This window comes from Dipodomys spectabilis, unplaced genomic scaffold, assembly GCF_019054845.1.
Source record: "Dipodomys spectabilis isolate Male_0828 unplaced genomic scaffold, ASM1905484v1 ptg000273l, whole genome shotgun sequence".
Taxonomy (NCBI): domain Eukaryota; kingdom Metazoa; phylum Chordata; class Mammalia; order Rodentia; family Heteromyidae; genus Dipodomys; species Dipodomys spectabilis.
Genome location: NW_024870950.1, coordinates 5,592,501 through 5,618,240, shown reverse-complemented (window position 1 = coordinate 5,618,240; position 25,740 = coordinate 5,592,501). Strand labels below are relative to the sequence as shown.

General features: G+C 42.0%; 1 protein-coding gene and 1 long non-coding RNA gene across 3 annotated transcripts in view; one reads left to right on the top strand and one right to left on the bottom strand.

The window, feature by feature from the left end:
- Window positions 1–72: 72 nt before the first annotated feature.
- Window positions 73–9,754, bottom strand: LOC122126109. The gene is made up of 3 exons (XR_006150860.1): window positions 9,744–9,754; window positions 5,428–5,431; window positions 73–291 (listed from the first exon to the last, which is right to left on the bottom strand). It is a non-coding gene; the product is annotated as an uncharacterized LOC122126109 (long non-coding RNA).
- Phlpp2 (PH domain and leucine rich repeat protein phosphatase 2) overlaps window positions 5,740–25,740 on the top strand; it is a 62,514-nt gene continuing 42,513 nt past the window's right edge. Inside the window, exons 1-4 of one of the 2 annotated variants that reach the window (XM_042700678.1) lie at window positions 5,740–5,911; window positions 13,436–13,731; window positions 21,615–21,748; window positions 24,582–24,772. In XM_042700678.1, coding sequence (XP_042556612.1) covers window positions 5,813–5,911; window positions 13,436–13,731; window positions 21,615–21,748; window positions 24,582–24,772 — 720 coding nt within the window. In that variant the 5' untranslated portion in view covers window positions 5,740–5,812. Of the gene's footprint in view, window positions 5,912–13,435; window positions 13,732–21,611; window positions 21,749–24,581; window positions 24,773–25,740 lie in introns of both variants that reach the window. The other variant, XM_042700677.1, reaches the window with a different exon arrangement.

Below are 25,740 nucleotides of genomic sequence, written 5' to 3'. Positions count from 1 at the left end.
ATCACTTGAGCCACAGCACCACTTCTGGTTTTCTGGTGGTTTATTGGAGATAAGAGTCTCATGGACTTTCCTTCCTGGGCTGGCTTTGAACCATGATCCTCAGATCTCAGCATCCTGAGTAGCTAGGATTACAGGCGTGAACCACCACCGCCTGGCTTGAATGGTGGAAATTTTACACAGTCTAGTGATCATCTGTTAATTTTACAGTCTTTCTCATTTTAAAGAAACATTCCTCAACGGAACATTTGAGGGGAGAGCTTTTCCTCTTGCTAAGTTAAAGGTGTGATTTGTCTCAGTTGTATATGAGGATAGACATTTAATAAAATTGCCCAGCACTAAGAGTTTGAGTATTTCCATCTAGTATATGACATGCTTTTCATTTTGTATCCTTCTAGAAGAGGTTGTGAGTTAAGGAAGACTGCTTTTGAAGTTCAATTTTATTATCTTATACATTGGAATATAGTTGGGCCATGAGAACTAGGGGAAAGAGGGAGATTGAATGTGGATTTTTTTTTTCCTAGTGAATGTATTTTATCTGTGGTGTCCTAAACTGAGAGGTAGAGAGCAAAAAGCAGATATTCACAAGCTATTGTTCAGGAATGGTTGTTAATGTCCTTGTTATTCATTAGTTTGTGAGTGGGGAGGATCATTGGAGGAAGAATTGGTTCAGAAAGTCCTGAAGTTTGAAACACTTTTGACCAGCTTTGGCTCTGAAGGGTGGGGCTGCTGGTAGAAATGGAATGTTTTCAAAGCAGTAGCAATGAGTGGGGGTCCCACAGACAGTTTTCCAGACCTTGGAACACTGACACAAAGAAAATACTGAAGCAGCTCTGCACAGTTGCTTTGCCAACTTTCACGAGGCTGATTCTGGCTTCAAGATGGAGTGATGGAACTTGCTCCCCCCCTCCCCCCCATGAACCTATGTTTGTGCTTTGTGTGTTTTGTTTTTGTTTTTATTTGGGGAATCTCATGGGAAAGAGCTTCTGATCACTTTCCTTTGTGAACTCCCACTGTAGTCCTGTTAGGTCCCTTTTTCTTCCATAATGTTGTAAGTTACACTTTCATTAAGCCTCATCACATCTTCTTTACTGTAAAAATATTAAAAGGCTGTTTCCAAGTGGAACAGCTAATGAAGTTCTAATTATTGCAGACATATTTTTGAGATGTAAAAAAAAATTTAAAATTAAATGATAAGTCTTAGAGGCGAGTGAGGAATAAAATGGATGTAAACATTTACATGGGATGCATTAGATTTCTGCTGTGTGTATTGTCTTTTGGTTGAAACAAATTATGAACAGTGACTGATAATAAAAAGTCAATACTCAATGATTTAAACTTTGCTTCCTTGCTTCTTACCAGTGAATTAGAAGCCTTGGATGAGCTAAATGCACTTGCTAATGTCCCTTTTATACAGAAGTATCACAAGAAAGGAAAGAAGTCTTTAGGGCAGTTGGTAGTTTTAAATAAGATTACATTCATGCTTATCTTCTCCACATAGGTGAGTTCTCTTAGCAAGGTCACCAAGGTAAGATGTGTATTAAGAGCTGTAGCAGGGCTTTAATTATAAGCTGCTTTTTGCAAAGTGGTCAAATGTATCTGTGACTGGGAATGAAAAGGATTGACCAGCCAAAATGGACTATATTTTATGGCTGTTTCAAATGAATTTTTGGTTGTTTTGTGAATCAGGGTCTCATTGTCTGTCCTAGACTGGGTCTTGAACATATGATTCAATCCTCCTGTCTCAACCTCCTAAGTGATAGGATTACAGACATTGTACCACCACATTTATTAACTCTGTCCCCTCCCCTCTCTCTCTCTCTCTCTCTCTCTCTCTCTCTCTCTCTCTCACACGCGCGTGCGCGTGCGTGTACTGATGAACTCAAGGCCTTATATTTCCCTAGCAAGTGCTCTATCACTTGAACCAGGCCAACAGCACCTTTCGCTTTAGTTTGATTCCAAATTTAGTTTGGATTTTTTTGTCTGCACAGCCTCAGTCTGGGCTTCCTGCTTCTTTTCTCCAAACAGCCAGGCTTACAGGTATGTATGACTATGCCTGGCTTTATATGAATTATTTTTTGAAAGCTGTTTAGAAAGCTGTTATTTATTATTACTCTGATGATCCTTGAAAGTCCCTTAATTGAGAAAGGGGAAGATGTGGCTGTCTCTTGATTGAAAATGAACAGGGTGTTGGCCTTGGTCATTATCTAGTTTATGCAGAAATGCCCTTTGGCACTGTTTGATTAGTAACATTTCCATAAATATGTCTTCTATATGGCTTAGTTAAAATTCATCTGTTTCTAATGTTAAATTTAGTTGACACCTTCATCAACAGTGTAATTAGATGAAAATTAATAGCTGCAATGAAAAAGTTTAGCTAGTAAATAGGCGCAAGATATTTACCTAACAGCAGAATGACTTGTGTTCAGGTTTGAACATTAATCCAGTAGGATCAAATTATTTGAATCTCACTTATAAGTGTTTTCCATGCTGTGATCTCCCTTCCCCCCATTGCCCTGTGTCTCCATATTTGGAAAAAAAAAATGCTTAATGGGTTGGAGTGTAACTTAGTGGTAGAACATTGGTCTAATCTGTGTGAAGCCCTGGCTTTGAGCTCCATCCTACTAAAGGAAAAAGAAAACCAAAATTTTGAAGCCAGGTAAATAATGTTTATTTGGACCCCAAATAAAGAAAACCTAATTTTGCTTAATGTTTGAAAGAATAGCAATGAATTTAGACCTCCAGGTGATTTTGTGAAGGAGTGGGGACTATATTTAAATAATTATGTCTCCGTGGCTCATCTGCTAAAGTCTGATAGACATGAATTTTCCATCTCCAGAGTTTATTCCTATTTTGTAGTGAAGAGTAGGAAAACTCTTGTGTTTGTAGCAGCGAAAGGAGGGATTCTAAAGACTTCCACCTCTTGGCATGATCAAAACTGATTTTTATAATGATGAACCTGTGGTGAGGGCAGATGGGTTTTTGCACCAAAAAAATCCCGGAAGAATTTATTTTTAGGGTTAGTCTCAGCTGTTTACCATTTCCAGAAATTGTAGTTATATAACCCTTGGCATACATAGTGCACTTTGCCTTCAACTGGGGGAAAGCATGAATATGTGACCTTTGAGACAATATTCAATGTTAATGACAGTACATGATTTTAAAAGAAAACAACTGGTTATCACTACTGAGATTTTCCCACCTTGGATTGAATTTAAGACCTGTGTTTGTACTTGACACATGCTTCTAGTCCTTTTTTTGTTTGTTTAAGTTACTTTTTAGATAGGGTCTTAGGCCTTTTATTCTCGGCCTTAGACTGCAATCCCAGTCCTCCTGTGTTATACTTCCTGCATAGCTAGGATTACAGGTGTGCCTGCCACACTTGCTCTCCTGAACTTTTTGCTGGGCTGGCTTTGAACCATGATCCTTCAATCTCCATTTCCCAAGTAGCACAAGCCACTGCACTCAGCCTCAATTTGAGTTTTATATAATAGGTTCCTTTAAAAGTAGCATCATAAATGATCCCCTGAATCATTTGGCCTCGTGACTTTTATATCCTCTTTTTAAGAGGTACCTTAACCAATATGAAGTGTTAAGTACATAATTTTCAGCATATCACTTTAGTTAGCCTTCTACCACTGCTGTTGTCTAGCATAAAGTTGGTCCTGAGACAAAATCTTTCACTTTCTTGTGATTCATCAGTAAAGAACATCTTACTCATGAGATCTAAAGAAGGTAATGTATAATACCTCAAAAACAGATTTTTAGCTGCGTGCCTGTGGCTCACACCTGTAATCCTAGCTACTCAGGAGGCTGAGATCTGAGGATCGTGGTTCAAAAGCCAACCCCAACAAGAAAATTCTGGAGACTCTTATCTCCAATAAAACCACCAGAAAACCAGAAGTGGCTAAAGTGGAAGAGTGTTAGTAGCTTTGAGCTGAAGAGCTCAGGGACAGCACCCAGACCCAGAGTTCAAGCCTCATGACCAATCAAAAAAGAAAAATATTTATTCTAAATTCTTTTCCTTTCTATATGTCTGACTGCCCTTGGTCAGTTCTACTTTTGGCTCCATATTAGTAGTGCCTGTGCCATATACACCAATGTTCTTGATGGAAAAAACTACCCAGCAAGCTCTGAAATGGAAATCTTAACTACACTGAGTAGTTTTGAAAATAGTGTCAAAGTTGAATGAAAACTAGGTGGGCAATGTAAGAGCTTTACACATGCCGGACTTGCAGAGGTAAGCTATTTTTCATTTATTAAAATGAGCCCAAGAAATAAAGATTAGTGGAAATTGGAATTTTGATCTATGCAACATAATATATAAAGGAAGAAAATAGTAAACCATACTTGTACAGAAGTGTGAGATCTGAACCTTTGCCAAATTTTGTCTTGTCATGTAAAATATTTTCAAGTGGATAAATATCTTCAGAGAAGGAGACAGATTACTCTGTTAGATTTGAGACTCTTATTTTAGGCCTACAATGAATACATTCTAGACATAGTTGGTTTGGACTAGCCAAGTGGAACCAATGGATAATTAGATGATACCATCTTAACCAATTATTAAAAGCTCAAGAAGATACTAATTTTTACTATTTAATTCCTTACAAGTTGCTTGAAGATTCAACACATGTATATGAGCAAAAGAAACTATAAAAATTTGTAAGATCAGAGGGCTATGAAGTTTAGAGGAATGAGAACTTTTTGGAAAATTGGGAGAGGGATGAAATTTGGAGTTCGAGACTTGCTGTGGTACCAAGATTTGATCTCAGGGTCCTGTGTTTGCTAGGCTTGCTTACAATCCTGCCACTCTACCTCTGGAGCCATGCATCCGACCTGACTTTTTGTCGGTTATTTTGGAGATGGATAGTCCCGCAGGTTTTTCTGCTAAGTCTGGCCTTGTGGCTGGGATTCCCCCCACCCCGGGCTGAAATCTTCCACGTTGCAGCTTCCTGAGTAGCCAGGATATGCGCAAGGGTATAGATCTAATGACCAGTAGATCTGACGTGTAACATCAAGACTCCAAAACTGGCCCCCTATCCACACAACTATCACCCCAAGAGCTAAAAGGAAAACTTGTAGAATGACTTTTAGAATTCGTTTCCCCTGAATTAGCTTTGCAAATAATAAAATGGCTCACAGACCCTATTACTGCTTGAAGCCGAGAACAGGATTGTAATCGTTCCATATAAAGGGAGTATAGAAGGGAATAGAGGTAAGGCTGGAGAGGAGGGTGAAGTGATGCGCTGTACAGGAGGTTGGTTCGAATTTGCACCTTCCAAAACAACAAAGGCCCTTACGAAGGGGAGCAATTCCCGATGGTGCATCCAGCGGCTCTGCGCGTGGAGAGAGTAAGGGTAAAGGTACTGGGAAGAGAAGTCTCCCAGCACTCAGCGGAGGGCGCGTCCTGCCGCAATTGACAGGTACACACCTCACCGGCTCCGACCTCTGGCTGCTCCTTGGAGGGCGGGGACTGCAGCGAAACGCCCTTCCCTGCGCCCCCGGCGCCCAGCCCAAGGTGATTGGCAGCGGACGCCTCCCGCTGCGGTGCCGGAGACTCCGCCCGCCCAATTCTCAGCTGTCAGCCCGCCTGGATGCAGCTCGGCTGCGCCGTCCACGCCGCACCCGCAGCTACGCAGGTCCCGCGGGGCCGCGGCCCGGGGGCGCGTGCGGAGGGCGGGGCTACAGCCCTTGGGGGCGGTACGGGGCGGGGCCTATGGCGCACGGGGCGGGGCTCTCGCTGCTCGCGCGCGCCGCCGAGGCTCGCGCGCCGTCGCGCCGGCCGGGCGTCCCCGTACAGTCTTGGGCGCCGATGGGGGAGGTGGAGCCGGGCCCCCTGGGCCCGCTGGAGCCCCCGGAGCCTGTGGAAACCTCCACTAACCGTCGGCCGGGAGGGATCCGGGTCCTGAAGGTGAGGAGACGGGCGAGCCAGCAGACGGGAGGAGAAGGAACGGGGAAGGGCCAAGGCCGCCCCCGCCCAAAAGCGGCGTTCGAGGCTGCCCGCGACCCCCGCCCCACGTCAGTCGCTCGGCTGCGCGGCTCGGCCTCTCCGCCCTGGGCGTGAAGCACCGCGGTCCCTGCCGAGGCCTCCGCACCGCGCCCCCGCCGAGGCCTGAGCCGCCTCCGTCCCCACCGCTGCCCATCCCTGGCCGCGCGCCACCCGCCTGCCAGGCCCACGCCTCCGGGCCCCCGGGCGCCGCCGCCCACCGCCTTCACCACCCCGGGCCTCCCTCGCTGCCCTCGGCCGCGCCCGGGGCCCCAGGACCGGCCCTGGCGTGGGGGGGGGGGGGCCGCGGCCGGCCTCTCCTGACGGGTGGGAGCCGGGCTTCAAGTACGCAGGGCTGTCCCCGGACACCTGAAGACATCACCCCAGCGGGAGGATGGCGGCGGTGATTGGCCCGGCGCCGCGGTGCGCGCGGGCTGCGCCGGCCCGAGCGGGCGCGCTCTGCCCTCGGGCTCTACTACCCAAGTTGCCACCCGACGCCCCGCCTGGAGGGGAGAATCCCGGGAGGAGCTGCTTCCCGGGGACTCGCTGGGCCCGTGGCAGCGGGGAGGAGGGGCTGGGCCGAAAGGGGCATGCGGGCCCTCAATCCGGGGAGACGGTAATGGGGGAGCCGTTATGCAACAGGCAGCTTAGCGGGGCTTTTTGGCACGAATTGGGGGAGTGGGAGGATTTGAAAACAGATGCAGACAAGGGGGGGAGTGGAGCCTAAAAGGTGATGACAAGAAGTTTTAAATGCAGAAGGAATGCAGAAGATGGGCTGGGGATTGGCATGATGGTTAAGGGGAGGGCTTGTGGGTGGAATTCTAGCCTTTCAGATAGTTTCTCCGCCCCCGGCTCCCCCCCCCCCCCCCACGATCAAATATGTAAACTAGGTGTCCTTCCTGAGGTGAAATGGAATTCCTTTAGACTTCTGGAAGACGAGTGGGCAGGATTTTAAAACTTGTGAAGGAAGAGAGGGAATAAAAATGAGATTTGATATGTTTTAGAAGTAGTTTTACAAAACAGTAAAAATGTATGATGTTGAATATGTACCTGATAGTGGCGGAGATTGTTGTTGAGTAATATTTTCTTGTTATTAAGATTATTGGTAGGACGTCATAAAGATGGCAACATTAAAAATAAGGTAGATTTGATGGATTCATAAATCCATGAAACAGCATAAACCAGTACTCTGTGGAATGTAAAACAATGTTTTCTGTTACCTTCCAGTCTTACTGCAGTGACTTAAATTTAACTTTTCAGAGTTTGTCTCAGACCTCTTTATAAACCCTAATACCGGTCTTTTGAAATTTGATTAATCATATTTTGGAATATAATTACTCCAGATCTTTTGGATATGCGATATGAAGAAAGTCATTCTGGAAACATACAGCATTTGCCTAATATGCACAAAACCCTAAGTCCACAACCCAGCAGTGTGTCAGTAATGGGGCTTGAACTTAGGGCCTGGGCACTATCCCTGAGCTCATTTTGCTCAAGATTAGCATTTTACCACTTTGAGCCACAGCGCCACTTCCTGTTTTCTGGTGGTTAGTTGGAGATAAGAGTCTTATAGACTTCCTTTCCTAAGCTGGCTTTGAATCACCATTCTCAGATCTCAGCCTCCTGAGCAGCTAGGATTACAGGTATAAGCTTCCAGTACCTGGCTCTGGACTTTTTAAAAATAAATGTGTGTGTGTGTGTGTGTGTGTATGTGTGTGTTGTTTTTGTGTGGTGAGGTAGTGATTTGTGAAAGAGAAGAAACAGATGATAGCCTTTACTGAAGATAATCTTCTTCTGGTTCCCTGAGGTTCCAATTTTGGAACCATTAGAAAATTTCTTGTGATTTATTTTGATTCTAGTACTAAGTCCTGATGTGACAAGCTGTCTCTAAGGCCTTTCAGCTTTTGTTTTACTGCATGGTGTTAACACTTAAATCCTGGAAAGTATATGGAATGCTCCTGGAGAATAAGTTTTGTGTGCTCCTTGTAGAGATGTTCTCTTAACTAGCTCAGTGGTTGACTTTGTGTAAAGCAGAACTGGAAAAGAATACATAAATGAGTAGAAAACTTTCTGAACTGGAAAGAATAGTCAGAATTGTTCATACATTTTTCTCTTAAGACAGTTGGGAGTAGGGGTAGGAGATTTTTCCAAAAAATAAGGGTGTAGCTCTGGGCTGAGTGTAGCTCAGTAGTAGAGCTCATGCTTAGCATGTACAAGGTTCTAGTTTTAGTCCTTAGCACCAGAAAAGCCTTTTTTTAAAATATAACTATTTATATATATTAACCCATCACAAACACCATTACTTTTATTTATTTATTTATTTTTTGTCGATTGTGGGGCTTGAACTCTGGGCCTGAGAGCTGTCCCTCAGTTCTTCAGCTAAAGGCTAGCGCTCTACCACTTGAGCTACACCGCCACTTCCAGTTTTCTGGTGGTTTATTGGAGATAAGAGTTTCATGGACTTTCCTGCTGGGGCTGGACTTTCCTGCTGGGGCTGGCTTTGAACCGCGATCTTCAGATCTCAGCCTCCTGAGTAGCTAGGATTACAGGTGTGAGCCACCGGCGCCCAGCTACACCATTACCATGAAATGATAAAGATCTTCATAAAAAAGCCCAATATAATTAAGCCAGTATAATTTAGACAGACTAGATCAAGGTTTGTTTATATGGGGTATTGAAATTTTTTACTCAAAATATGGCCCTCAGCTTAGTGTGATGGCATATAACTGTAGTTCCAGCTTCTCAGGAGGCTGACAAAGGAGGCTCAGGAGTTCAAATCCAGCCTGGGTAACATGGCGAAACTGTTTTAAAACAAATTCCCAGCACAGTACAGTGGCTCAAGCCCATAATCCTTAGCAGAGATGAAAAGATGGCTATTCAGAAAGCCAGTTCAGGCATAAAAGTCTGTGAGGGGCTGGGAATGTGGCTTAGTGGTAGAGTGCTTGCCTAGCATGCATGAAACCCTGGGTTCAATTTCTCAGTACCAAATAAGGCCAGAGTGGGGCTGTGGCTCAAGTGGTAAAGCGCTAGCCTTGAGCACATAAAGGCTGAAGGACAGTGCCCAGGCCCTGAGTTCAAGCTCCAGGACTGGGATGGAAAAAAAAGTCTGTGAGATTCCATCTCAACCATAGACTGGGCATAGTGTACACATGAATTATCCTTGTTTCAGAGGAAGCACATTGGCTGGGCCCTGTGGCATGTGCCTATCATCCCCACCAACAGCAAGATGAACAAATAGAAGAATCACAGCCCAAGCAGCCTAAGCATAATAAAAAATGACTAAAGTAAAAATGGACTGGAAGGGTGGCTTAAGTTTGTAGTGCCTAACTCCTTGTAAGTTCAATCACCAGTGCTGCCAAAATAAAAAGAAAACTTCCAAAATTTATTTAGCAAAGTGCTGAAATGTAAGTTGGTAGTTTCTTCAGATATTTCCATAGCTTTGAGGTTACAACCCTTTTAAAAATTTTTGCTTAATCTGTAGCAGATATAAAGTTATAACTAATCATTGAATGCGACGGAACTTTTTTTGTTTTTTTGTCTGTTGTGGGCCTGAACTCTGGGCTTGGGCCCTGTTCCTGAGTCTCTTTGTGCTCAAGGCTAGTGCTCTACCACTTGAACCACAGTTTCACTACTGTATTTTTCTGAGTAGTTTGTTGGAGATAAGAGTCTCACAGACTTTTCTGTCTGGGCTGGCAGAGTCTCAGATCTCAGCCTCCTAAGTAGCTAGAATTACAGTCTTGAGTCACTCACATCTGACACCTTGTCTGTAATTTTAAGAGTTAAAAATAAAACTGAGCATGGCGGTTATGGCTCACACCTGTGATCTTAGTTTCTCAGGAGACTGAGATCTGAGGATCATGGTTCAAAGCCAGCCTGGGCAGGAAAGTCCCTGAGACTCTTATCTCCAATTAACCACCAGAAAACTGGAAGTGGTGCTGTGGCTCAAGTGGTAGAGCGCTCACCCTGAGCTGAAGAGCTGAGGGACAGGCCCAGGCCTAGAATTCAAGCCCCACAACTGACCAAACAAAAAACAAAAAACTGAGCAGAGTGTGAGTGACTCATGCTTATAACCCTAGCAACTCAAGAGGCTGAGATCTGAGGATTGTGGTTCGAAGCCAGGAGCCAGAAAGTCTGTGAGACTCTTAAATTCAATTGACAACCATAAAGCTAGAAATGGAACTGTGGCTCAAGTGGTAAGAGTATTGGCCTTGAGCAAAAAAAGCTCAAGGGCAGCTCTCAGGCCCTGGGTTCAAGTCCTAGGACTGGCATACACACACACACACACACACACACACACACACACACGTAAAACTAGTAGTATATTCTTTATGGCTTACTCTAAAAAGTTTTGCTCTCTAGAAAGATCTTTAAATAATAAATGTTCTCTTTGTTTGTTTAATATGATATAATTAAAGTTGTATTCCCTTTTAGATAAGTTTGTGATAACAGCTTTTACATAAGAGTAAGAAGAAAATAAAGTGGCCCTCAATCTAGCAGCTCCATGTGGAATACAAATTCTAGAAACAGAAAGCAGTTCAGAGGACTGTCATCTGCAGTACTGGCTGCAGACCTTTCTAATAGTTACCTGATGTGTTGGGCAGTAGAGCAAGACATTCCTGAGAAGAAGGAAGAACTAAGTAATTCAGCAGTGGCTAATAATAGCTGAACAGCCTATGCAGATTGTTGCTTTGCTTTGTTTATTCTCCAGATCTTAAAAATGTCCATTAATAAGGTTCTGGAGAACAGAATCTACTAAGGTGATAGCTCAGCAGTTTTTCTCCATAGGGTAGAGCCTATCTTGAGGTAACTGAAAACCAACAACATATGTTTTCATAGTGTGAAATTTCTTAAGGAATTTATAGTCTTAAATGAGTATGTATGTACATTTACAAAGGACTTGTTAAAAGTTCTCACTGAAGGAAAAAAATCAAATATGAATTAATGAGGTCTTTTGACTTTTTTTTTAATTGTGAAGGTCAGCAGACTATTAGTGGACTGGAGAAAGTTTGTTTTCAAGACATACTTTGGTGGTTGGGTGGAATAATGTCTGCTTAGTGTTTTTTCTCCACGGAATACAGAATAGGGAGCTCTTTTTTTTGTTTTAGAATAAAGATTACCATATAGAATACTGGTCAGATGAACCAGTTAATCTTTCTAAAAGATTGAAAAATGAGAGCTATTCAGAAATAGACAGTGATTAACTATTTAATGGTTAAACATTACTTAGTGGAGCTGGGCATGGATGGCTCACACCTGTAATCCTAGCTGCTCAGAAGGCTGAGATCTGAGGATCATGGTTCAAAGCATCCCAGGCAGGAAAGCCTATGAGATTCTTAAGTTAATCACCAAAAAGCTGGAAATAGAGCTGTGGTTCAAGTGGTAGAGTGCTAGTTTTGAACAAAAAAGATCAGGGACAGCAGCCAGTCTTCAAGTTCAAGCCCAAGACCAGCATATACACAGACACACACAAATGACTTAGTGGTATAATATGATGGCCCTTGAGTTCTCTTCCCTTCTCTTTCCCTTTCCCTTTCCCTTCCCTTTCCCTTCCCTTTCTTCTCTCTTGCCAGTCCTGGGGCTTGAACTCAGGGCCTGGGTGCTGTCCTTGAGCCTCTTTTGCTCAAGGTTAGTACTTTACCCTGAGCCACAGCCCCACTTCCAAGAGCAGCTTTAGATAGTTGTCCCCTGCTACTTGGCAGATTTTCACTTATGGCGGGGAATGTAACTCCCACAATAGGTGAGGGGTAACTATTTTTTTTTTCTTTTTTTTTTTTGGGTCTGGTTGTGGGGCCTGAACTCTGGGCCTGGGTGCTGTTCCTCAGCTCTTCAGCTCAAGGCTAGCGCACTATCACTTGAACCATAGCATCACTTGCGGCTTTTTTTTTTTCTGCTTATGTGGTGCTGAGGAATCGAACCCAGGGCCTCAGGCATGCAAGGCGAGCGCTCTACCACTGAGCCGCCTTCCCAGCCTGAGGGGTAACTATTTACTTTTTTTCTTTTTTTAAACCTGCAATACAATGAAGCCTCGATAAGTACACCTTGAAATAATGAGGGGGATAAGAGTCTCATGGGACTTTCCTGCCCCGGGCTGGCTTTGAACTGTGATCATCAGATCTCAGCTTCCTGATGGCTAGAAATACAGGCATGAGCCACTGTTGCTTAGTTTGTGCTCATGCCTGTAATACTAGCTACTCAGGAGGCTGAGATCTGAGGATCGTGGTTCAAAGCCAGTCTGGGCAGGAAAGTCCGTGAGACTCTGATCTCCAATAAATCACTAGGAAACCGGAAGTGGCGCTGTGGTTCAAGTGGTAGCATTAGAGGCATGCATCACTTTGCTCACTGGGCTAAAAAGTTAATATATTAAAGCAGTTGTTTTTACTTTGAGATTGCTTTACTTCACAATATGTATCTGAACTTCACATAACCTTGGATATAAAGTGGAAAAGTAATTTTTGAGACATACTAGGAATAGAAAGAATATTTGGGCAATATTGCATCAACACTGTATCTGCTTATTTGGACTATGAGGTAAAAGGTTAAGACCTTAGGAAAACTTACAAATTTGTATGAAAACACAGCGTTTTTATTGAAGGGCTGTTTCTATCAATGAAGCATTGGAAACAAACTAGCTGTCATCAATGGGAGAGTGGCTAAGTTGTGGTGTGTTCGTATGGGTGAGCTGCTCTATTTACATATATTTCTAAGCCAATGTTAAGGTTTAGATAAAGTTTTAAAAGAGGTAAAATGCTATTGTAAAGACTTTATGTGCTGGGCACTAGTCAGGAGGTTGAGATCTGAGGATCATGGTTTGAAGCCAGCTGGGCAGAAATGCTCATGAAACTCTTTATTTCCAATTTCCTAGCATAAAACTGAAACTGGAGGTATGGCTCAAGTGGCAGCATGCTAGCCTTGAGCAAAAAAGCTAAGGGACAACACCCAGGCCCTGGGTACAAGTGCGCCCATGCACACATACACACATTTATTTATGGTATACATATATGGCAAACATAAAAAAAATCCACAAAATACTAAATACCAAGTACAGTACTATGTTGTTTTCCTGGAGAGAGAGGAAGTGGAGATTTTGGTGTGGTACCAGGTAGCCTTGGCTGTAAATGTAGGAATTACACAAACATAGAGAATGTTCTTTGGAATAATGATCTGAACTAAATAGGGAAAATACTGAAAAAAATCCTACAAGTTGGGTAATAGGTATGTAAGTCTTTTGTTGCTCCTGACACTGTTCTGAAAACAGAAAAAAAGAGGATCAGAGTTGATGATGACTAGAGGTATGAACAGTAAAGAAAGCTATCTGGGCTGAGAATGAGAATGGCAAACATAGGAGATCTGGTGGCAGGAGGAGGAATGTTTGGGCAGAGGTGGTGAATATAAAATGTAGAGGTGGGATGAAACATTCTAATTATTTCTTTCTCTTGGTATTTTTTGTAGAGAAATATGAAACGTAATGGGAGCAGAAATTGTTTAAATAGAAGAAGTAGGTTTGGTTCTCGAGAAAGAGACTGGCTGAAAGAAGATGTGAAGAGAGGCTGTGTTTACCTTTATGGAGCAGATACCACCACTGCCACCGCAACTACTACCACCTCTTCCTCCTCTACTTCCTCTTCTTCCTCTTTCTCCTCAGACTTACATCTTGTCCTTTGCACAGTAGAGACACCAGCATCAGAAATATGTGCTGGAGAAGGAAGAGAAAGTCTTTACTTACAGCTTCACGGAGACCTGGTTAGGTAAGTTTTGGGATGGATTTTTCCTTTTTTTTCTTTTGAAATGGAGTCTCTCTCTATATTCCAGACTGGCCTCTTATTCAGTTTCCCAAGTCGTAGGATTATAGATGTGTGCCAGCATGCCCAGCTAAGGTTTGAATTTTACCATGCTAAATCTGCTTCACTGTCAGTAACATACATTCTGCTTGGAAATAAATTTTAAGGTTTTTTTTTTTTTTGTCGGTCATGGGTCTTAAACTCTGGGCCTGGGTGCTGTCCCTGAGCTCTTCAGCTCAAGGCTAGTGCTTTACCACTTGATCCACAGTGCCACTTCTGCTTTTCTGGTGGTTGATTGAAGATAAGAGTTTCATGGACATTCCAGCCCAGGCTGGCTTTGAACTGTGATCCTCAGATCTCAGCTTTCTGAGTAGATAGGATTACAGGAGTGAGCTACTGGAGCCCAGGTAGATTTTAAGTTTTTAATCATATGGAAACTGATGTTGATTACAGAGTCACTAGATGAGAAAAAATTTCTCTTGAAATGTTGATTTTATGACTCTTAAATTGAAAATTTGTTATGAAGAGAATTTGTTATTTTATTTGGAATACATCATAGGTTAGGTATTTAAACTTAAAAAGTTTTTAAAGGTTGTTTTTTTTGGATAAGTGTAAATAGAATGAGATTGAGATGTACTAAAGGATATAGAGTAAGAAGCAGAACCTTATGTGTTGCCTACTCCTCAGCTACATAGACATTTCTTTTTGGCCAGTCCTGGGGCTTAAACTCTGGGCCTGGGTGCTGTCCCTGAGCTTCTTTTGCTCAAGGCTAGAACTTTACCACCTGAGCCACAGAGCCGCTTCCAACATTTTCTGAGTAGTTTATTGGAGATAAGCATCTCGCAGACTTTTCTTGCCAAGCTGGCTTTGAACTGTGATCCTCAGATCTCAGCCTTTTGAATAGCTAGGATTACAGGCTTGAGCCACTGGTGAACCCAGACCTTTTTAAAAAGGGACTTATTACCAGTTTCTTATGCAAGGTGGGTATAGTCTGTGCTATGAAGCATATCTTTGCTCATGTTGAAGTCTGTTTCTGTATGTGAAATTAAAAAGTAACAATGTTATATATAACAAATTGTTGATCTAGCCGTGCACCGGTGGCTCACGCCTGTAATCCTAGCTACTCAGGAGGCTGAGATCTGAGGATCGTGGTTCAAAGCCAGCCCGGGCAGAAGAGACAGTGAGACTCCTATCTCCAATAACCACCAGAAAAACTGGAAGTGGCGCTGTAGCTCAAGTGGTAGAGCACTCGCCTTGAGCTGAAGAGCTGAGGGACAGTGCCCAGGCCCAGAGTTCAAGCCTCATGGCCGACCAAAAAAAAAAAAACAAAAACAAATTGTTGATCTAAAGCTCTTATTTTTTCTATATTAATATTTTTATATTTGTCATTTGTTAAATGCCTATAATATTTCATTTTATCAGTCTACCATAATTGTAGCCAATCTCTTATTACAAGCATTCAACCTGTTACTAAATTTTTTTGTTTCTTTTTTAACTGTTATTACAAAGATGATGTATAGAGGGGTTACAGTCATATAAGTCAGGTAATGAGGGCTGGGAAGGTGGCTCAGTGGTAGAGCACTTGCCTTGCATGCTTGAGGCCCTGGGTTTGATTCCTCAGCACCACATAACCAAAAAGAAAAAAAGCCGGAAGTGGCGATGTGGCTCAAGTGGTAGAGTGCTAGCCTTGAGCTGAAGAGCTGAGGGACAGCGCCCAGGCCCAGAGTTCAGGCCCCACAACCGGACCCAAAAAAACAAAAGAACAGAGTCAGGTAATGAGTACATTTCTTTTTGGACAATGTCTCTCCTTCCCTCTTTTCCAGTTTTTCATTACCAAATTTTAGCTAGTACCAACACTGCTACAGTGAATGTCCTTATACCTGTGATAGCCCTTATATGTGGGAGTCTATGTGTAACATAAACTTCCAGAAGTGAAAGTGCCAAAATGTCAAAGGTTATGCTATTGTAAGTTTGCCCCCTGCAGATTTATAGTTCCATTCAAAATATAACAGTGTACACATTTTCCCTTACTTTTTCCAAAACTTTTGTTTTTTTGGCCGGTTGTGAGGCCTGAACTTTGGGCCTGGGCGCTGTCCCTCAGCTCTTCAGCTCAAGGCTAGCTCTCTACCACTTGAGCCACAGTGCCACTTCTGGATTTTTCTGCTTATGTGGTGCTGAGGTATCCAACCCAGGGTCTCATGCATGCAAGGCAAGCACTCTTAACACTGAGCCACCTTCCCAGCCCTCTCCAAAACATTTTAAGCATTACATTTTATAAATAAATAAATAAATTCATGCTTGAGCACATTCTGCTTGTAAATAGCAGTGATCATTGGCAATTTTTATGTTATTGATTTCTTTATTTATGCTAGACAGGTGCTTTACTACTGAACTAAACCTTCAGCCCCTGCTGACAGTTTTAACATTAGAGATCCCTAGAGTCAGTGTTCTAAAGATAATCATTTTTCTGTTTGGTTTTTTTAATGTTTTTTGTTTTTGTTTTTGTCAGTTGTGGGGCTTGAACTCTGGGCCTGAGTGATGTCCTTCAGCTCTTTAGCTCAAGGCTAGCACTCTACCACTTCAGCCACAGCACCACTTCTGGCTTTTTCTGCTTATATGGTGCTGAGGAATTGAACCCAGGGCCTCATGCATTCAAGGCAAGCACTCTACCACTGAGCAACCTTCCCAGCCCTTTAACCTTTTTTTTTTTTTGGTAGGTCACGGGGCTTGAGCTCTGGGCCTGGGCGCTGTCCCTGCGCTCTTCCACTCAAGGCGAGTGCTCTACCGCTTGAGCCACAGCTCACTTCCGGTTTTCTGGTGGTTTATTGGAGATAAGAGTCTTACGGGCTTTCCTGCCTGGGCTGGCTTTGAACCGAGATCCTCAGATCTCAGCCTCCTGAGTAGACAGGATTACAGGCGTGAGCCACCGGCACCTGGCCCTTTAACTTTTTTTGATGAGTGAAGTTGAGCATGTTTCCATAGGCTTAAAAGCCATTCATTTTTAAAGTTTTAATATATAAGCATGAAGAAAATCTCATAGTTGTCTCATGATGCAAAAGAACTTTTTGATTCAACTTTAAAATTCAAGATCCTAGCCCGGCACCCGTGGCTCACTCCTGTAATCCTAGCTATTCAGGAGGCTGAAATCTGAGGATCTTGGTTCAAAGCCAGCCCAGGCAGGAAACTTCCTGAGACTCTTATCTCCAATAAACCAGGAGAAAACCAGAAGTGGCACTGTGGCTCAAGCAGTAGAGCTCTCGCCTAGAGGGGAAGAGCGCAGGGACAGCGCCCAACAGAGTTCAAGCCTGATGATCGACAAAAAAAAAATTTTAAAAAATAAAAAAAATTCAAGATCCTTTTATGATAAAAAATCTGAAGTAACTAGGAACAGAAGGAATGTATCACAACAAATTAAAGGGTATACATGACAAACCTGTAGCCAATATCTTATTAAATGAGGAAATATTTACTCTTGAATCCATCTACTGAGGAGATCTTAGGATCATGGTTCAAAGCCAGGCTGGACAGGAAAGCCTGTGGGATTCTTTTTTTTGGGGGGGTGGGGAGGATTCTTATCTCCAATTAATCACCAAAAAGCCAGCAGAGGAGCTGTGGCTCAAGTGATAGAGTGGTAGCCTTGAACACAAAAGCTCAGGAACAGGCCGGGTGCTGGTGGCTCATGCCTGTAATCCTAGCTACTCAGGAGGCTGAGATCTGAGGATCGCGGTTCAAAGCCAGCCCGGGCAGGAGAGACCGTGAGACTCCTATCTCCAATAAACCACCAGAAAACCGGAAGTGGCACTGTAGCTCAAGTGGTAGAGCGCTCGCCTTGAGCTGAAGAGCTGAGGGACAACGCCCAGGCCCAGAGTTCAAGCCCCACGACCGACCAAAAAAAAAAAAAAAAAAAAAGCTCAGGAACAGCTCCCAGGCTCTGAGTTCAAGCCCCAGGACTGGTACAAGAAAAATATTGGTTATTTGAATTAGATGCCAAATAAGAGCTTTTTAAATGACTAACCATTATTTTTTGTTCTGCCTGTTTACTATAATAATGAAATGTCTTGCAACAGAATTCAGAGCTGTAAATTCAATCCTGTTAAGTGAGAAGTGAAGCTCCCACTTACACCTTGAAAGTGTGGTAATGATAGTAACACCTTTTGCTGAGCTGAAAATTACTGAGGTTTCCTGTGTATTCTTTTTGAATTTTGACTAAATCCTAAAAAAGTAGATTAGCATTTGAATGTTTTCCTTGTTCTCTACATTTCCTAAATCCATTTGTTCAATAAAAGGATCAGACTGAGTGATCCTTAGGCTTTTCTAAATCTTAACACTGATTCTGATCTAATTTTATCAAGTGGAAAGCCTTGACCTAGATTGTAGCTAGTAGTGATTGATTGCATTCACGTATTTAAGCACATGACTTACTCATTTGTTTACTAATGTGTGCATGTACAAAGATCTTAGACGTGCTGGTGAAACTCCCCCTGGAATTGTTGTGCTCTTACTAGTGCAATTAGCTAAGAATTCAGATGTGAAATAGTTTATCATGAGAATCTAATCTACACTTAAATTGGAAAGTCTGTTTGTTTTTACCCCTGTATCCTTGATAATTTATAATGAAATAGTTCTTTGAAGACATAATTGACTAAAAATAATGGAAACATCCAACTGTGGTTTGACAGAATGTGTACGTTTTAGTTGTTACAGGAGGATCTTATGTTAACTAAATACTAAGGAGGATGGTGATAGGTTCCAACTAAAATGAGTGATTTCTCGTTCTATCTAGCCAGTGTGCTTAGTGTTATATGTCCATTTTCATCTTTAACTTCTGTAAGAACTACAAAGGAGGTAGCTTCATTCCTTTCAGATAAGGAAGACAGGCTTTGCTAGAGGTCCAGAAATCTGCTCAAGATCAGGCAGGTACTGTGAGGCAGTTGGAATGCTTAACATTCAAGGCAGAACTTTTTCCTTCCTTTTGAGTAAAGGCTCTGCAGGAAAAGAGCTGGCAGATCAGTCTTCTTACTCGGTTTTATAGCTAATTTATGACTATTTCCATATCTTCTTTAGATCTTTTGCTCAGCTGTTAATTGCTGGAGTTCAGCCTCTGGTTATCTAATCAGAGGAGTAAGTACTTTCTTTAGAATAGCTTTTTATAAGGTAGTTGGCCCTCTAGGCATTATCATTTTGAGAACCTTTTTTTGCTGATTACTTGAAGTATAAAGTATTCATTGAAGAAATTTTGGAAAATGAAAAGATATAAAAAGAAACTATCCAAATATCAATAATCTTGTGAGGTAAGCTATCTCTATTTTATAGATGTGGAAAGTGAGGTTAAGAGGGTTAAACATCAACCTAAGAGTTAAAGTTAGGCATTGGTTGGCGTGATGGCACCAGATGATGATGGCACCCATCCTTGAAGATTTTCTTTTCTCCAGATCTTTCACACATACACTTAATAATTACACATTTGGGCTTTTATCATGTATTAAACTTTATATCCTCCTATTTTTCTCTTATGTATGTTTTTGGTAAAAAATTAGATGGTAGCAACTGTGTGATAGATTGTCTTTCTTGGTCTCCTATTCTGTCCCTTTGGTCTTTATATCTGTTTTTGTGTCAGTATCAGGATGTTTTTGTTACTGTGCTCTGTAATATAATTGAAATACAACATTGTGATACCTCTAACATTGCACTTTTTGGTCAGGATTACTTTTGCTATATGGAGCCTTTTGTGCTTCCATATGAGTCTTTTAATTGATTTGTTTATTTCTGTGACGAATGACATAGGGGTGTAACTAGATCATATGTTATAAAATGAATTGCCCTTTGACTCATGGTCATGTATCTGCTATTAGTCATCAAAATGACTAAGATTTCTGAGTGTTTGATAGCCATCTTTTAAGATAAAGTGAGAACTAATAAGGTGTTTGTAAAAGAACACTTGTGGGAATTCGATCCTGAGTTCTAATCTTTCCGTCATTAACTTGCTTAGTGACTTCTTAAAATTAACATAAAAAAACCCACTTTTTTTAGCCACTGTGCATAGGTATGATTCCAGCTACTTTAAAGCCAGAGATCAGGAGGATCATGATTTGAGGTCAGCTGGAGTAATAATCATGACTCCATCTCATCCATGATCCCTCTCATCTCATCCAACTGGGCAAAATGGTTTGAGCCTGGGATCTTAGCTTGGCAGGATGCACAAATAAAAGGATCATAGTCCCAAACTGGCCCTGGACAAAAGTGAAAGACCCTATTAAAAAATAAAATAGGCAGGCGCTGGTGGCTCACACATGTAATCCTAGCTACTCAGGAGGCTGAGATCAAGGTTCAAAGTCAGCCCAGGCAGGAAAGTCTGTGAGACTCTTATCTCCAATAAACCTCCTGAAAACCAGAAGTGGTGCTGTGGTGTGATAGAGCGCTCTCCTTGAGCTGAAGAGCTGAGGGACAGTGCCCAGGCCCATTGAGTTTTTACAGAATTGTGTGTGTGTGTGCGTGCGTGTGGGCGCGCCAATGTGCACATGCAGGCTGCTACTTGGGCTTGAACTCAGGACCTGGGCTCTGTCCCTGAGCCTCTTTGCTCAAGGATAGCAGTTTACCATTTGAACCACAGTGCCACTTCTGGCTTTTTCTGAGTAGTTTATTCGAGATAAGAGTCTCCTGGACTTCACTGCCTGGGCTGGCTTCAAACTGTGATCCTCAGTTCTCAGCCTCCTGAGTAACTAGGATTACAAGAGTGAACCACCAATATCTAGTTAATATAGAGCTTTAAATTGGAATTCTATTACAAAGGCTAGTTGAATTATTGCCCATGTGATTGAGCCCAGGTGTGTCCCATGTCTCACCCACCCAAGTCAGGCTGGTCCAAAATTCTTGCTGATGGTGGTCTTTCTGGTGTCTAGGTCTCAGCCTACATCACCTTGTCTCTTAGTATAAATTCAGGGGGTGGGTCTTTGAATAACAAAGATATTTCTATTTAGCATTTAGAGTTTTATTTCCCAGGAGCCAGGGACAAAGTCCAGTTATACTTTTTATTATACAACAGTGGTGCATAAAAAATGTTGTTTCTGCCAGGTCCTAGTGGCTCAAAACCACTCAAAAACCAGAAGTAGCACTGTGGCTCAAGTGGTAGAGCACTCACCTTGAGCAAAAGAGCTGAGGGACAGTGCCCATGCCCCGAGTTCAAACCCCATGACCAACCAAAAAAAAAAAAAGTGTTTCTTTTGAATGATGGTGTATTATATGTGATGGAATATAGTAATCTAGAAACATGACTTTTTAGGTTCCATGGTATGAGGTGTGTGTGTGTGTGTAATGCTCTGAGCTCTCTTCTGAATGAATTATTTCAGCAATAAAAGTTAATGTTGTTTGACTAAAAGATTGATTTTGTAATGATACAAACACTAGTTTAAACCCTGATGTCATTGAGTACTACTCATAAGACTCTCTGAACCTCATTTTATTTTCTGTGCTGGGGATTAAGCCTTTTTTTTTTTTTTTTGGTCAGTCATGGAGCTTAAACTCTGGGCTTGGGTGCTGTCCCTGCACTCTTCAGCTCAAGGCGAGCGCTCTGCAGCTTGAACCACAGCGCCACTTCATGGGGATTACGCCTTGAGAAATACTATATTAAGCTAGCTTATCACTGAGTTATATAGTCCCAGTTCAATTTTCTTAATGAATATAAAGAGAACCTGAGATCCCAAAGTTTGAAAATGACTTGTTTGGTAGTTGTATAATATGGTATTGGAGAAGATCTTTATTTTGAAATAAAAACTAAGAGTATATTTATTGAAAGATATATGAAATTAAAAGCAATTTTATTATATATTTTTTCTTTTGAATTGTGGAAGCAGGAAACTGGAACCTACTGAGCGACCTCTTCAGATTGTTTATGACTACTTATCTAGGCTGGGATTTGATGATCCTGTGCGCATACAGGAGGAGGCTACAAATCCTGACCTCAGCTGTATGATTCGATTTTATGGTGGTAAGCATTTATCAATGGCTTTGTGAATATCTTCACTACTTTTAAGTTGATTACTTATGTTTCCATCTACCCTCAGGTTTTTTTCCTTGAAATTCTGGGCTTGAAATTCTGAGTTTTAAACAGGGCTTTGTACTCTTGCTAGGCAGGTGCTTTACTTGTGGAACTATGTCCCCAGACCTTCCTTCAAGTTTTTTCCCTGTCCTGAGGCTTGAACTCAGAGCCTAGGTGCTGTCCCTAAGCCTGTTTGTACTCAAGACTATCTTTCTACTTGAGCCACAGAGTCACTTCTGGCTTTTTTGGAGGTAAGAGTCTCAAAGGAACTTTTCTGCTCTTTCTGGTGATCTTCAATCTCAGGTTCCTGAGTAGCCAGGATTCCAGGTGTGAGCCACTGGTGCCTGGCTCCTTCAGCTTTCCAAATTGTGCTTAATGTCATAGACCTAGTAAGACAGTACTATTTGACACCTTATAGTTTTAAATTAATATGACACACTTACTAAAGGATTAAAATATTGACATATGTAGGCATAACCATGTGTTAAGATTCCTTGTTCTTATTTCCTAAATTATTGACTTAGTTCATTAGTTTATTTAGTGCCAGTCCTGGAGCTTGAACTTGGGGTCTGGGCACTGTCCCTGAGCTTTTTTTGGTCAAGGTTTGCATTCTGCACTTCATACATTTCCATAGGGCTGCAGGGCAGCTAGCTATCCCCAGGGATTGGAAATCCCTCTTCCCCCAACACACACATAGATGTCTTAGTGAGAGAGAGGAATGGTAACTAGACTCTAACCTTTCAAGGGAGGAGTATCAGAAAATGTGTGGACACATTAAACACCATCACAAAAAGGTATGCTTCCCTCTTATCTTGCTCAAATTCTGAATCTAGAGGCAAAATATTTTTGAAGTATTCTCTTAGAAGTAAATAGCTTTGGGGCTGGGAAGGTGGCTCAGTATGTATGAGGCCCTGGGTTCAATTCCTTAGCACCACATGAGCAGAAAAAGCTGGAAATGGGCTGGGACGGTGGCTCAGTGGTAGAGCACTTGCCTTGCATACATGAGGCCCTGGGTTCGATTCCTCAGCACCACATAAGCAGAAAAAAAAAGCTGGAAGTGGTGCTGTGGCTCAAGTGGTAGAGTGCTAGCCTTGAGCTGAAGAGCTGAGAGACAGGGCCCAGGCCCAGAGTTCAGGCCCCACGACCGGACCCCCCCCAAAAAAAAAAAAACAAAAAAAAAAGAAAGGTAGACTTTAGAATATAAGTAGAAGGATTGCTTACAATATGAGGAGAAATGTCATCTAATAAGTCTGATGTTGACATATGGGATTTTATTAAGTAATATAATTTTGAGGTTTTGAAGTAGTCTCAGTCATTTCTGTATATTACATTAGGGAAACACCTAGCTAAGTGGGCAAAGTGATGTGGATATTACACTATCAATCCTGTGTGAATATCTACAATGTACTCTGGTTTTTCAACTCAGTTTACTGTTTGCAATATCTCATATTCCTGCTGCTCCTTTCATTTTGTGAATGGTACTTGTCTGTTTCTGGAAGTACTTTTACCAAGAACTTGTATCTCTATCTGTAGCAATGTCTTTTTTACTGTGTCCCAGTCATATGACTTCTGATGATAGGGAGAGTGCTTAAAGAGAAGCTTGTACACTAATGTGTCAGTTTCCCACCACTGTGATAGGAGCACTTCATTCAAATATCACCCATAAACTTTTCCTCATGAGGAATTGAGATAGAGAATTTTGTACAAAGGGAGAGAACTCCATTAGTTTTTCCTTTCTTCTTTCTGAAATAGACTAATATCATTAATGGCTGTCATTGATTCCATGCTTTGTACATAAAACTGCCTACTACTGCACATTATTTTTAATTATTATTATTTTGGGTCCGGTCGTGGGGCCTGAACTCTGGGCCTGGGCGCCGTCCCTCAGCTCTTCAGCTCAAGGCTAGCACTCTACCACTTGAGCCACAGCGCCACTTCCAGCTTTTTTCTTTTTTTTACTTATGTGGTGCTGAGGAATCGAACTCAGGGCCTCCGGCATGCAAGGCAAGTGCTCTACCACTGAGCCACCTTCCCAGCCCCATGCACATTATTTTTAAAAGAACTACATGAGGGTAGTGGGTTAATAATCTCTAAACTGCCAGGCACTGATGGCTCATGCCTGTAATTCTAGCTACTCAGGAGATTGAGATCTGAGGATCACAGTTGAAAGCCAGCTTGGGCAGGAAAATCCATGAGACTCTTATCTCCAATTAACCACCAGAAAACTGGAAATGGTACTGTGGTTCCAAGTGGTAGAGCACTAGCCTTTGTGAAAGAGCTCAGGGACAGCACCTAGGCCTTGAGTTCAAGCTCCATGAGAGACAAAAAAATCAAAATCAAAATCAAACCTAAACTCCAAATCATGATGCAGTAATGGAATGCAAATTTTGTAAGTAAAGAAAGGAAAATCGTAAGATAGATAGTTTAAGGGCAAAAAATAAGTGTCAGAACTAGTATTCAAATTCAGCTGTGTCTAACTTCAAATTTCATGATCTTCTCTGCCATACTGCTTTTCTCTGCATGAGAGATGGCTATATGAAGAAGGGTTAATAGTTACATCTGAAATGAAGTGTTGATCTGTACATCAAAAGTCACAGTATTTCCACTATGTGAGTGGGGAGTGTTGTTTTGGAACTGAGATCTTACTTTGTAAAATCCATATTGCTTGGTTACTTATATCTATAAATAAGATTGCCAAATGCTGGCACATAATAATCTCCTTTTCCCTTCCAGTGCTATACTACTTTAAATGGTATATTCTGAAGTACTGTTTTCTTTTCAGAAAAACCATGCCAGATGGATCATCTGGATCGAATCCTACTGTCTGGTATCTATAATGTACGCAAAGGAAAGACTCAGCTGCATAAGTGGGCTGAACGCCTAGTTGTTCTCTGTGGTACCTGCCTTATTGTTTCCTCAGTAAAGGACTGTCAAACAGGAAAGATGCACATTTTGCCTTTGGTTGGGGGAAAGGTAAGACTCACAGAGATGAGTTATTCATTTGATCATTAATAAAATTGGACTGGGACTATATAACTCAGTGATAAAGTAGCTTGATATAGCATTTGTCAAGGTTTAATTTAAGGGAAAAAAATCAAGAAAATACCACATAGTTTCACAGGTTTTTTTCCTCTATCTTTTCAAAGAAGCCAGTATGAGCATCATTGAAGATTAAATCTCTGGGAGATTCAAAAGGCCATCAGTGCCTGTAAATCCTGCTGCAGAACTGCCTGTAGTGAAACACCTTCGCTTTTGCTATTGGGCACTGGTCTAGTTGCCAATAACAACACCAGAAGTAGATAAGGGATACTACCATGAGAAATTGTTTTTAGAAACTAGAAGTTAGCTACCAATATCAGTTCCAAAAATAGATTCCTTCTAGTTTCTTTTATTTCCTCACTAGATTAGGACTGAGAGTCTGGGGTGGTCATGAGCCTTAGTGCAGTAGCCAGAGAGATATACCACTTCTGCATCCAGAAAAAGGAGTATACTTACTAATTAAACAGAGTGACTGGTATCCATAAACATACCTGTTAATATTCAAAGTAAGTTATATATAATTTTATTTTGTTTGACCATTGAATGTCATAAATAGTGTAACTTAAAGAGGACTTCAAAGCTGGGCACTGGTAACTCACACCTGTAATCCTAGCTACTCAGAAAGCTGAGATTAGAGGATCCAGGTTTGAAGCCAGCCCAGGTAGAAAAGTCCAGGAGACTCTTATCTTTAATTAACTACCCTCAAACCAGGAGTGGAGGTGTGGCTCAAAGTAGGAAGCACTCTCACTTAGCTTTTTACACTTAAGGCAGCGCTGTGCTACTTGAGCCACAACTCCACTTCTAGCTCTTTGCTGGTTAATTGAAGATAAGAGTCTCATAGGCTTTTCTGTCCAGGCTGGCTTTGAACCAAGATTCTCAGATCTAAGAGTAGGTAGGTTTAC